General features: G+C 39.5%; 1 protein-coding gene across 1 annotated transcript in view; it reads left to right on the plus strand.

Annotated features, from left to right (window-relative positions):
- The first annotated feature begins 21 nt into the window (after positions 1-21).
- Positions 22-12009, plus strand: part of LOC111337415 (glycine--tRNA ligase) — a 13501-nt gene continuing 1513 nt past the window's right edge. Inside the window, exons 1-14 of the mRNA XM_088740167.1 lie at positions 22-314; positions 1369-1470; positions 2311-2413; positions 2710-2851; positions 3420-3508; positions 4607-4683; positions 4843-4988; positions 5403-5552; positions 6325-6487; positions 6968-7132; positions 8186-8293; positions 9893-10038; positions 10644-10732; positions 10853-10962. Coding sequence (XP_088596293.1) covers positions 69-314; positions 1369-1470; positions 2311-2413; positions 2710-2851; positions 3420-3508; positions 4607-4683; positions 4843-4988; positions 5403-5552; positions 6325-6487; positions 6968-7132; positions 8186-8293; positions 9893-10038; positions 10644-10732; positions 10853-10962 — 1836 coding nt within the window. The 5' untranslated portion in view covers positions 22-68. The remainder of the gene's footprint in view (positions 315-1368; positions 1471-2310; positions 2414-2709; positions 2852-3419; positions 3509-4606; positions 4684-4842; positions 4989-5402; positions 5553-6324; positions 6488-6967; positions 7133-8185; positions 8294-9892; positions 10039-10643; positions 10733-10852; positions 10963-12009) is intronic.

A 12009-nucleotide genomic window follows, 5' to 3' on the forward strand; every position in this document is an offset into this window, starting at 1 on the left:
TCGATTTTATCGGCGCATGGCACACTGGCATTCCAATCCTCGTGGCAGAACGATGAATCACTGATTGAATGAATTCACTGTTTGTCTTCCGAAGTTTATTTTCGAAGACGCAATTTTTTGCAAGAAGTCCAAGTCAAGGTTATATCTTCAGGCTACAAAATTGCAGAAATATCTTCCAGCCTCTTAGATTGCCTGAGTGGGGTTTCGAAAACTTCTCTAAGTTAATAATTTTTCTGGGAATAAAAACAATGTCTGCCGACGACGCCGAAAATTCAACCATTCTGGAGAATCTACGAAAATCTTTGAAGGAGCAGGTATGTAATGAGAGCTACTCAATGTTTAAATGGAAAATTTTTGTGAAAGTATTATTGTTTTAGTGTGTACCGTACATATCATTAGTAACGTACAACCATCAATGTTGTTCTGTTTCCATATTGACCATATTCGGAAATTTGAACGGAAGTAGATCCTTGGAAACTCGGAAAGCTGTGTATGGGTATTTTCAGAGGGAAATGAATATTCAGTACTTAGTCTAGGTTCTTTTCAATTTTTTTGGTTTTGTTTTGTTTTGTTTTTTTTTTTTTTTTAAGCGATATGGTCTGATTTCGTGGATCTTACTATCAAACTCTGATAAGAGCTTAGTTCTGTAAATACGCTGCATGTCTTACATATTGCATCATCCCAAAAAATAACTTTCTTTCCCTTAAACCGACTCCTTCTTCTCGTTGGTAACCAACACATCTCTCTATTTGTCGTTTAATTGTGAGGAACTGTGCTTGAATTGAGGTATTCTTGTCACATGTCGATTAGTAAATAGAGGATCTATATATATCGTTTTAAGCAATTTTTTTTTTTTTATGTTAAGGCCATCGTCTTTTATATTCAAGTACATGCTGAGAATAAATTAAAAAATAGGATCAACCAGCAGATATTGCCACAGTATGTAGATAGGAGACCCTTTATTTTAGAGGATGATGTTTGTGAGTTGATGAATGATTGTCTGAAATTTAAAAGAAAAGTTTGCTAGAGAGAAAAATGTTGAGGGAATAGGTCTGGAGAAAGGTTCCCTTTTAGCAAGGGAGTTATCCTCTTATAGAACACGAAGCCAGATAAAGGTTTATTTAATTTACAGCCCATCATCGTACTTTATTAGTTTTTTGCCCTAAACACAAACAGAACACTTAATTAAATATTATAGATAAGGAGAAAAGGAGGTAAGTGTGATGTATTTCTCCACTGCAACCCACATCTGCATTTCATGAGGTTACACAGAAATTATGATTATGCATAGGTTATAATTGATCACATTCCTGTAAATGCATTGTACATTTCTACAACCTGTGTTTTGGTTGATTTATTCTGCTTCAGGGTGACTTGGTAAGAAAGCTAAAAGCTGAAAATGCTCCAGTACCAGACCTCGAAGTTGCCATCAAAGAACTTAAAGTTCGGAAGAAGGCCTTTGAGACCAAGGTATGAATGCAACTTAAAAATATATTTACAGTTATTTTATGATGTAGTGTTGAATTCCTGGTATTAATTGCTTACCTTGTCAAAGCTCGATTTCCACTCAAGGATGGCGGCTTTTTTTCCTTAGGCTTGAATTGATCTTTTGACCCTTAAGAGTGATTAGTATCTATTTTCTCCTCACATTATGACCCTGAATCACACATGAAGGCGATGAGAATAAAGGAAACAATCTCTAGCTAAAGATGCCGCCGCCTGGTTAGACCGCCTGGTTAGACCGCCTGGTTAAACCGCCGCCTGGTTAGCTCAATTGGGAGAGCGCCGGACTGCTGTGCGGGAGGTCGAGAGTTCAATACCGGCCGGACCAACACTCAGGGTCTTAAAATTAACTGAGAAGAATATGCTTCCTTTCTTTAACATCAAGAAATGGTTAGATATTCTAGTCTTCTCGGATAGGGACGAATAAATGGAGGTCCCGTCTCCTGCAGGGTTAGGGGCAGGAGACGTTAATTTCCCACGCACGAGATTACTGTGTGATGGATGTCCTCCCCTGGGGTGGGTTGGGTGGGTAACAGGACCCCCGTTGATACCAGTGTTTACTACACTGAAGGGGCTATCCTGTATAAATATAGATGTCTGTCTGTCTGATGCTCTTGATTGTTAATCAAATTCTTCTTGTCAGCACCCTGGGAAAAGTACAGAGACCAGTATGGAGAATATGTGTACTGATGTTAGTTACTGACATTACTGTCTGTTTGCATGTGGAAGTTCAAAGGGTTTTATCTTCAGTACAGACAAGCTAATCTTTATTCTAAAATATTTGAAATTGAAATCCCTCACTTTCAGGAAAAAGAAATGGCGCCCAAGCAAGAAAAATTTGACAGGTCAAAACTGGAGGACTTGTTAAAGAGGCGCTTCTTTTTTGTCCCTTCTTTTGAAATCTATGGAGGTTAGTTGACTATGTGGAGTAATCTGGAGTTAGCAGACAGGGAGGCGAATCACTAAATTAAATGAGATCCTGATGGGAGTGACTAAGAAGGAATTTTTCCTAAAAAATCGAAAAAGAGGGGCAAGATAAATCTTAAGCAGGGAATACTTCTTGATTCAATACCAAATTCTTAGATCCAAAATGATAAAGAATGTACCACAGTCATTGCAAAGAATTTTTGTTTTTGATCATGGTGGAGAGAAAAGGTTTACTTAGTGAAGTTATTTTAAAGTCATATATCTTCCTTTGGATGGCAGGTGTAGCAGGGTTGTATGATTATGGGCCTTCTGGTTGTGCTATGGAGGCCAACATGATAAACATATGGAAATCACACTTTGTTTTGGAAGAGCAAATGCTGGAAATCAGGGCCTCTCTATTGACGCCTCATTCAGTCCTTAAGTGAGTAAACAGTTGACTTTAACTGAGAAATGAATAAAGTGGGTAAGTTTCTAAAGAAACTGTGGTGCTGCGTCGGTGGGGGTGACAAGGTAATTTGGTTTTATCAACTAAGTTGAAATTGTAAATTGGCCCCCGTAACGAGTTAAAAAGCTTACATTTCAAGGGTTAGCCCTTCGTCATTTGCTGTGATGAAGGGCTAACACTCAAAATGTTGATATAATCAAATTACAACTGAGAAAGTGTGAAACAAAGGGAGGTTTCTGTAGGTACATGTTATCATTTTACACCCTTATATCAGAATGCATATTCTCCATATTGTTCTCTATAACTTTCCTAAGGTGCTGACAGGGAGATTTTGTTTAGCAATCAAAAGCTTCTTCAGTTGGTGATCATTTTCATTATTCTCATGGCTTTGATGTTTGATTCAGTGGTGATACTGTTAGGAGAATTTGGATTGTTAAGTTTCACAAAGTTATGAACCTAGATACATTTTCTTTGAAACTGATTTCCTTATTAACTAAAAGTAAGGAGGTAGTTTTGATTGTATTGATTATTTTTCTTGTTTCAGAGCATCCGGGCATGTTGACAGGTTTGCTGATTTTATGGTTAAGGATGTCAAGACTGGTGACTGTTACAGAGCTGATCATCTGTTGGAAGGTGTGCTAATACTAACAACTTCTTCCATTATTCAAAAGTGATGGTAGAGGAAGAGCAATTACATATATCTTATTAACCAAGCGCGAGGGCCGCACTGGGAGAATATCGGCCCGAGGTCTTGACGATACAAAAAAGAGTGAGGGCCGATATTCTTCCAGTACGGTCCCGAGCAAGCTTGGTTAATAAGAGATTTATTATACGACTGAAGTTCAAAGGAACACAAGTGCGGTATCATTCAGGACCATTCAGGACAGTGCCCGGTCCAATACTGAGAGAATATTGACCGGCAATAGTGCATTTTGATTGGTTGGTTTTAGTTATTGGCCCTCTGACTGCCCAAGTCGTGTAATAAATAAATTTGCATCATTAATGTACCAACAAATGGGGAGGTGGAGCGTACGAATAATTAGCATGCTGGACAGCAGCTCATGATGCTGAGGTTTGAGATCTGTGTGCACCATTGTGATGCACTCTTGGGCCATGCAAGACACTTGCCTCTTACAGTGCTTCTCTCCATGCAAGAGTATCGATGGGTATTGACAAGCTGTAAGGAAAACCTGATTAAGTGCTGTGAGCGAACCTGCAATCCTTCCTTGACACTTCATGCTGCAGAAACTGGGATAGGCTTGGGCCCTGTAAAGCCCCATGACTTGAGTGCCGACTTTTGTAAATGCATTTCTTTTAATGTAGATAAAGTCTGTTTACGAGCCTAGTGGTCCATTAGGCTGGTGCTTAACTCCAGTTTATGTAGCATGAAGTGACTAGGAGTATTTCTACTCCCCCCTAGATGGGATGCCAGTCCATCGCAGGGTTATCTCCAGTATTAAATTGCCGGTACCCATTTATACACCTGGGTGAAAAGAGGCACTGTGAGAGAAAAGTGTCTTGCCTAAGAACACAACACAATGTTCCGGCCGGGGCTCGAACCAGGACCGCTCGATCCGGAGTTGAGCGCACTAACCATGAGGCCACCGTGCCTCCACTTTCTTTTAATGTAGTGCATAGATATTCATCACACTTATAAGGGGAAGAAGCACTTTTTTCTTGCATATTTTAAGTTTAATTGATTTTGGGATCTTGTTTATTTATTTGATGCAGGACACCTAGAAAAACTATTAGCAGATAAGAAACTGGAGGAAGAGAAGAGGAAAGAGTATGAAAGTGTCATTGGCCAGGTAATGTGGTTTTTAGAAAGTTAAGCAGATAACTCATTAACTTGTTGTTTATGTGATACTTAGCCTGCAGGGGCTTGACTTTTATGCGTTGTCAGGTGAACTAAGGCAGGTGCTAAGGGTGTAAAGTGTTAACAAGTGAGGTGGCTTTTTTCTCCTTAGATTGATAACTATGGAATGAAAGAACTGGGGGAGCTTTTGAAAAAGTACAATGCCAAGTCTCCAGTAACAGGGAATGATCTGACTGATCCTGTGGAGTTCAATTTGATGTTTTCAACCTCAATCGGTCCCAGTGGGCTCATCCCTGGGTAAGGGCCATCTTAACATGGGGCTTTCTCCCTGCTGTAAAAAGCTTCCATCAATTTTTTTAGCTGATATACTCATACTGGGATGGTTTTGAATGGATTTCTGTAAAGCTAAACTCAAAGTGATCATAGAGGCCAATCACAACAAATTAAAGGAAAACGTCACAAGGAGCCGATAAGAGGTCAAACTATTTACACGTGACTGCCCTTAAGGGCTGGAAAACACATGATTTCTTTGGGATTGTTTTATCTCTGTATCGGATTGGTTAAAATGGTGTTGTGGGATCTTTCAGACCAGTCATAGAACATAGAGGTAAAAGATATTTCAGATTTCTTTTGAAATCCAATAAAAAATTGTTAAATGTCTCCTATTGTATCTTCTTATTTTTTTTTCTTATTTACTTTTATTTTTTACAGCTTCCTCAGACCAGAAACAGCTCAAGGAATCTTTGTGAATTTCAAACGCCTCTTGGATGCTAATAACGGAAGACTACCATTTGCCTCAGCACAGATTGGACCTGCTTTTAGAAATGAAATTTCACCTCGATCAGGTCTTCTGAGAGTAAGGTAAAAAACAAGAGCACAACATGCATCTGTTCTGGTGATTTCCCTTAACTCCTAGAAGTGATTAACATGTAATTTCTTGCCACAATATCCCTACATTATCCAGTAAACAGGTAGTGAGAATACTCAAACTTATCAGGTAGAAGATGTTATCTTGACCTAACACTAAATTCTCATAAAGAATTTACAGGGTAGTGTGAAGCAGTTACAGGAGAGAATTAACAATCAGATCTTTGCTAAATATTGGAATCCTGACAATGGCTTTCTTGCATTCATCTAAAACTCTACTCCCTCCATAACTGAAGTTACAGTTTTAGGTTCTGAATAGGACAAGATTGATTCATATGACAGTGACCTGTGACAAATTCCAGCTGAGTCCTTCTAGCTCTTTTTTAACCAGGTTACCCACTCTTCCATCATCTACTCTCTGACCAGTGCTAATCCTTTGAGTCTGAAGAGTGACTAGCATCTAATTTCTCCTTACAATATCACCCCTGAATCACACATTAAGGTCACGAGAAGAAAAGCAATGATCATCAACTAAGGAAAGCTCCTGATTGTAACAAAAGTCCTCTCTCTCAGACCCTTTGGAAACGTATGAAGAGCAGTATGGAGAATATGCATACAATTGCTAGGATACTGTTCATAATGAATAAATCTTCTTCGTCGATCAACGTAGTAATTATGTAGAAAGTGTACGTATTTTATTATATGATGGTCTCCCTATTCTTTTTTTTTTTTTTTCTTTTTTTTTTTTTTTTTTTTTTTAATGTAGAGAATTTACCCTGGCTGAAATCGAGCACTTTGTGGATCCAAGTGACAAGAGCCATCCCAAGTTTGAAAATGTGAGCTCTCAAAAACTGAGGCTTTTTCCGTCAGAACATCAGATTGAGGGTAAACCGGCACTGGAGATCACTGTGGAGGATGCTGTCAATCAGGTCAGTGGTAGATTGCTTCCAAGAAAGAATATTTTTTTTTAATTTGTAGATGGTTGTGTTTGCGATGTAATTCCTTATGATAAATCATTTGTGTTAGAAGGCTGATAGTTTCGAAAGAAACTGTTTGGGACTGCGTCGGTGGGGGTAACGAAATAGTTTGGATATATCAACAAAGTTGAAATGGTAAATTGGCCACCGTAACGATTACAAAAGCTGACGTTTCGAGCGTTAGCCCTTCGTCGGAGCTAACGAAGTGCTAACGACGAAGGGCTAACGCTCGGAACGTCAGCTTTTGTAATCGTTACGGTGGCCAATTTACCATTTCAACTTTGTTGATATATCCAAATCATTTGTGTTAGAGTTCGGATTCGCTTGGCGGCTGCTTGTAATTTTTGCTTCCATAAGTCAACGATTTCTAAAACGTGAGGCCGCCAGTTCTTGGTCAATTCTTGTACTGAAACATTCTCGATTTGTCATCAGAAAATTGTCAGTTCCCAGACCATGGGTTACTTCCTCGGCCGCGTGTTCCTCTTCTTGCTGAAGGTTGGGGCTGATCCAAGTAAGATCCGCTTCAGGCAGCACATGTTCAATGAAATGGCACATTACGCTTGTGACTGTTGGGACGCCGAACTCCTTACCTCCTATGTAAGTAGTGGGATAATTTTTCTAGTTCTCGAGATACGTAACTCGCAGTAGAGTGTACATGTACTGCAATAGAGTAATTTTCAATTCAGTGTCGAAAGTAAACCGAGATTGCTTTGTTTTTGCTTTACTTGGCTCCGTGATTGGCCCTGAAAAATCGCGCCATTCTCTCCACCAATCAGATGCTAAAGTAAAACCAATTTAGACTTGATCGCCTGCGTTTTCTCGCGCTTTGGTAGTTTGGTTATTTTTAATTTCATTGGCTCTTAAAGGTATTTTCCTTTCTTCTGAGTGGCTGTTGGGATTATTTTGGTTTTGGTTTGACATCGCGCAATCGAGAATCGAATCGTGATCTGCTTTGTTCTCATTGGTCTAAGATGTCGCGCTTCTTTCCACCGCAAGGAGACGGGTGCTGCCTAGTTCATGAGCAGGCTAACATGGAGCTAAGAAACAATGGCTCTTAGCTTTCTAAAGTTACAAATCACAATAACTGCAGATGAATTAATGAGTGCGTGTGTTTGAGCGCCACAAGTGGAAAGATGCTGAGTTATTTGGCGCAAGTGATGGCTAAGTTGGTGTGAGTAATTCAGGAAAAAGCGAAGATTTAAAAAGTTCGCAGTAATAGTATTTTACTAACTACTTAACAAATGGTAAACACCACAGCGTACACTATTGAGTTATGGATGCACGCGGGAGGTTGCTAAGCACGGAAGAAGCGTAAGAGTCGCTCGAGGCGATAGCCGAGAGCGACTCTAGCTTCTTGAGTGCTTAGCAAACCTCCCAAGTGCATCCATAACTCAATAGTGTACGCTGTGGTGTTTACCATTTGTTTTATAACATAACATTGATACATTGTAGCTAAAGAGTTCCCTTTTATTTGACAAATCTTACGCGACCAGAAAAAACAAGCGCGCGCGTAAAAATAGTCTTTGCATTTGCTCACGTCAGCAGCGTACACCCATGGGCAAATGGGGGACGCTAAATTGATCAATCAGAGCGCGCGCTTTACTTTGGTTATGTTATAAATCGATTTTCTGTTTTTTTTTTTTTTCCTAGGGCTGGATAGAATGCGTTGGATGTGCAGACAGGGCTTGTTATGATCTTTCCGTTCACACAAAAGCTACTGGCGAGAGACTGGTCGCTCAAGTTGATCTGGAGCAATCGGTATCCGTAACTGTTGTACACACTTTTTGTCGTGTTTGGTAGTTAATTTTCACGTGTAACGCATCGGCGTCATTTGAATTCTGGTTACGCCATCACCACCAGTTCTATAGTGGTTTTAAATTTTGCCCGTCGACTTTTAATTATATTCTAATATTGGCGCCCAAATGTTTTTGAAAGCGTTTTTCCCACTGGTAAGTTGAAAGTAATACGGACCTTACCTTGCTCTGTAATTGGCTTAGAATACTCTTGCCTCTCTATATTGAATTTGTCACGTGGTTGTGATAACTTTTGCTTTTGGTGTAACGCGTTTCAAGCGCGGGAAACTTGAGTGGTAATAACAATAATAATAACGAATATTTATACAGGATAGCCCTTCAGTGCAGGAGCACTGTTATCAATGGGGTCCTGTCTAAATAACCTAATATAAGGATAAAAACTAGAATAAGATAAGAATGACTACGCAACTAACTAAATGCCCAATACAAAAAATTGATCTAAAGACTCCCTAAATAGTACCCTACTGCTAATTTGCTTGATTTTTAAAGGTAAAAAATTAAAAGCCGAAGCTCCTAAAAGATAAAAACTTTTCCGAGCAAAGTCAAGTCTCACTTTCGGCAGAGCAACGGTGGTCCCTCTGTTCCTCGTATTAAAATCGTGGTTTAAGAAATTAAAATATTCTTTGAAAGGACTACAAACATTGCCTTTTAGGCAATCAAAAACAAATAGACAAGCCCTTTTCTTTAAAAAAATTTCAATTGTGGGTAGACGGAGTTCACAGTTTAGACATTTTTGAGTTTTGCAGAATAATCCTGTGACTATGTTGTTCCAAGTTTCTTATTTGGCACCTTCGTTTCTCTGACAAACCGAGCGTAATTTGACCGCAATAAGTGAATATGGGCATTATCATTGCTCTGTAAATTCGTTCAGCGCTTAAGGTGTCAGTGTTAGAACGGATTCGTCGTAATAAATTCACTCTTCCTGCAGATTTCTTGTATGTTTTTTTAAAAGTGCTTGTCAAGATTCAATGTAGGGTCCAGATAGACACCTAGGTACTTGTAATTTGTAGTCGTGTCGATGCGAGATCCATTTACTGAGAGGTTTATCTTTGCCATCAAAACCACTTAATCTTTTTGCTGTTCCGAATAGCATTAATTCAGTTTTTCCTTTTTTGAGATTAATGATGAGTTCGTTATCTCGAAACCAGGAGGCGAGGCTATTGATGTCTTCGCTGAGGTTGTGTTGGTTAATATCCAAGTCTTTCGAGGATGTGAAAATTACCGAGTCATCTGCGTATGTGATAATCTTAGAAAAACGGAGTTGTGGACATCATTAAAATGAATTAAAACAATAACGGCCCGAGTATACTTCCTTGGGGAATACCTGTGAAAACAGGGTTAGGTTCTGACAATACTCCCTTAAATTGAACGATCTGGTTTCGGAGGAATAAATAGTCCGTAAACCAGTTCAGTTCATTATCCTGTATTCCATAGCGAGACAGAGCGAAGTGTAGTAAAGGCAATGTTTCCGCAGACTATTTTTGCAACTCGATTAAAAATTCCTTATTCATTGCAACAATTTGGTGCTCATTGCTCTGTTTAGGAAATGATTGACATTGTGGAAATCGTCCCAGAGAAGCCAGCAATTGGCAAAGCATTTAAAAAGGAAGGGAAAGTTGTCATGGATTATCTGGCTCAGATGGACAGGGATGCTATCAAAGAGTTTGAGGACAAGCTTAATGAAAACGGGTAGGTAAAAAGGAAACGAAACACGAGTCCTTTTTTTTTTCGTGTGACTTAACTTGCTAGACGTTCTCTAATGCAACTTGATATATTAGAACGACTAAAGTAAATAAACGCGCGAATATGTCACTTACAGCCGCCTACTTTGAGTTGTTTTTGCTCATTTAAATGGAAATGTTTCCACTTACTGAGAGAGTGACCGAGGGGTTTTAAAGATTTGTTTCTACAGGGTTCCTGGAGGGATTGAACCAAGCGTTTGGTATTTCATTATTTTTCGCGAATTATGGCGAAACAAAGTTAGTTAAGAAGTCAACAAGTCATAATTAAATGTTTTGTCCGCCGTAAGCATTCATCTCTTCACCCCTGAGAGCGATAAGTATCAAATTTCTCCCAACAGTATCACCCCCTTAATCAAACAGCAGCCAGCAGCTAAGGGAATGTATAGAGAACAGTACGGAGAACTTGCATACTGATGTTAGTGTGTAAAGGGTTTAGCATCATTTTGTGCGACCTGGTAGCTTGCAATATTGTATCAGCCAAGGGAATTTGCGACTTTAAATCCGGTCTAGTTTAAATTTTTTTTTATACTTTTCATTCCATGTTTTTCTTAGAAAGGTGAATTTAACGGTAGAAAACAAGGAATTTGTCATTGAAAAGGCCATGATTAGGGAGATCAAACGATACCAGAAGGAAATTCATGGTAAGTTAAACAAAGATGTTACCAAGGTCTGTTTACAACCTTTTTATTTTCAGGGGGAATTACAGAAGTCTAACCTGTTTGTTTTTGTTTTTTTTTTTTTTTTTTTCGTTTTTTTTGTAGTGCGTGACGTAGAACCCCACGTGATCGAACCGTCGTTTGGAGTTGGTAGAATCATGTATGCTGTCCTTGAACACAACTTTAGAATTCGCGAAGGAGACGAGCAGAGGACGGTAATATATTCATTGTTCACTTGTTTTGATTTAGGTCATTGGTTATCTAGGGGGAGGGGAATAAGGAGGATTTCCTTTGTGTCACGGTTAAATTGACCTGATCCCCCTGAAGGTTCTGTAATATTCTTACGATCCCCTTTAATTAGCAGTCAATTTTCTGTAGTCCCCCTCCCCCTTTAAACTCTTTTGGCAGCGACTGTTCCCCCCCCCTCCATTCCTTCTGAAAAGCCCATTTGATCCTCCTCTACAGTGAGCTGTTCTTTAACCTTTTATACCCAAACATCTGTATGCGTATTTTCCCTACTGTTCTTAATACATACGTATGATGCACGATCCTCGCAGCAGAGAGCGCTATTTGTGCAATAGCAAAAATCAGACCTGAAAAAAATCAGGCCTGTACAGGATTCGAACCATTGACCTCTGCGATACTAGTGCAGCGCTCTACCAATTGAGCTAACAAGCCAACTGGGAGCAGGCCGTTAAGTTGATTCGTAAATAGCGCTCTCTGCTGCGAGGATCGTGCATCATACGTATCTATTACCGCAGTTCAAAATATATGAACTTCATCATATTCATCATATCTGTTCTTTATACGTTTCTTAATCAAGGGCTTCTGAAGTTCGTGACCATTTTCTCTATTCCCGTGACTTTACTGTCTTAATCAGGGGTTATACCGTAAGGAGAAATAAGATGCAGGTCACTCTTGGGGGGGGGGGTCAAAGTGTTAAACTCGACCCAGTGGAGACCCCCTCCACAGGGTCGAGTTTAACACTCTGACCTCGACCATCACACAACAAATAATTAGCTCTACTTACGGGGTAGTTTTTGCAACCAGGGGTTGATGAAGTGCCCCTCTTCTCAGCCCCCTAACCTCTCATGTTAATGAAACTCCGAAACCAGGGCGTCCTCTGGGAAATTAATTAGAAAATATTATCTTCTTTGGTTGGACACAAAGCCACAGTCTGGGAGGAGGACCTTTTGATCATCGCTTTTCAATGGGAAAGAAATAGAGACACGCGTCATCTCCGAAATTGTAACAAAACTCAG

Source organism: Stylophora pistillata, chromosome 12 (assembly GCF_964205215.1).
Source record: "Stylophora pistillata chromosome 12, jaStyPist1.2, whole genome shotgun sequence".
NCBI classification, from domain to species: Eukaryota; Metazoa; Cnidaria; class Anthozoa; order Scleractinia; family Pocilloporidae; genus Stylophora; species Stylophora pistillata.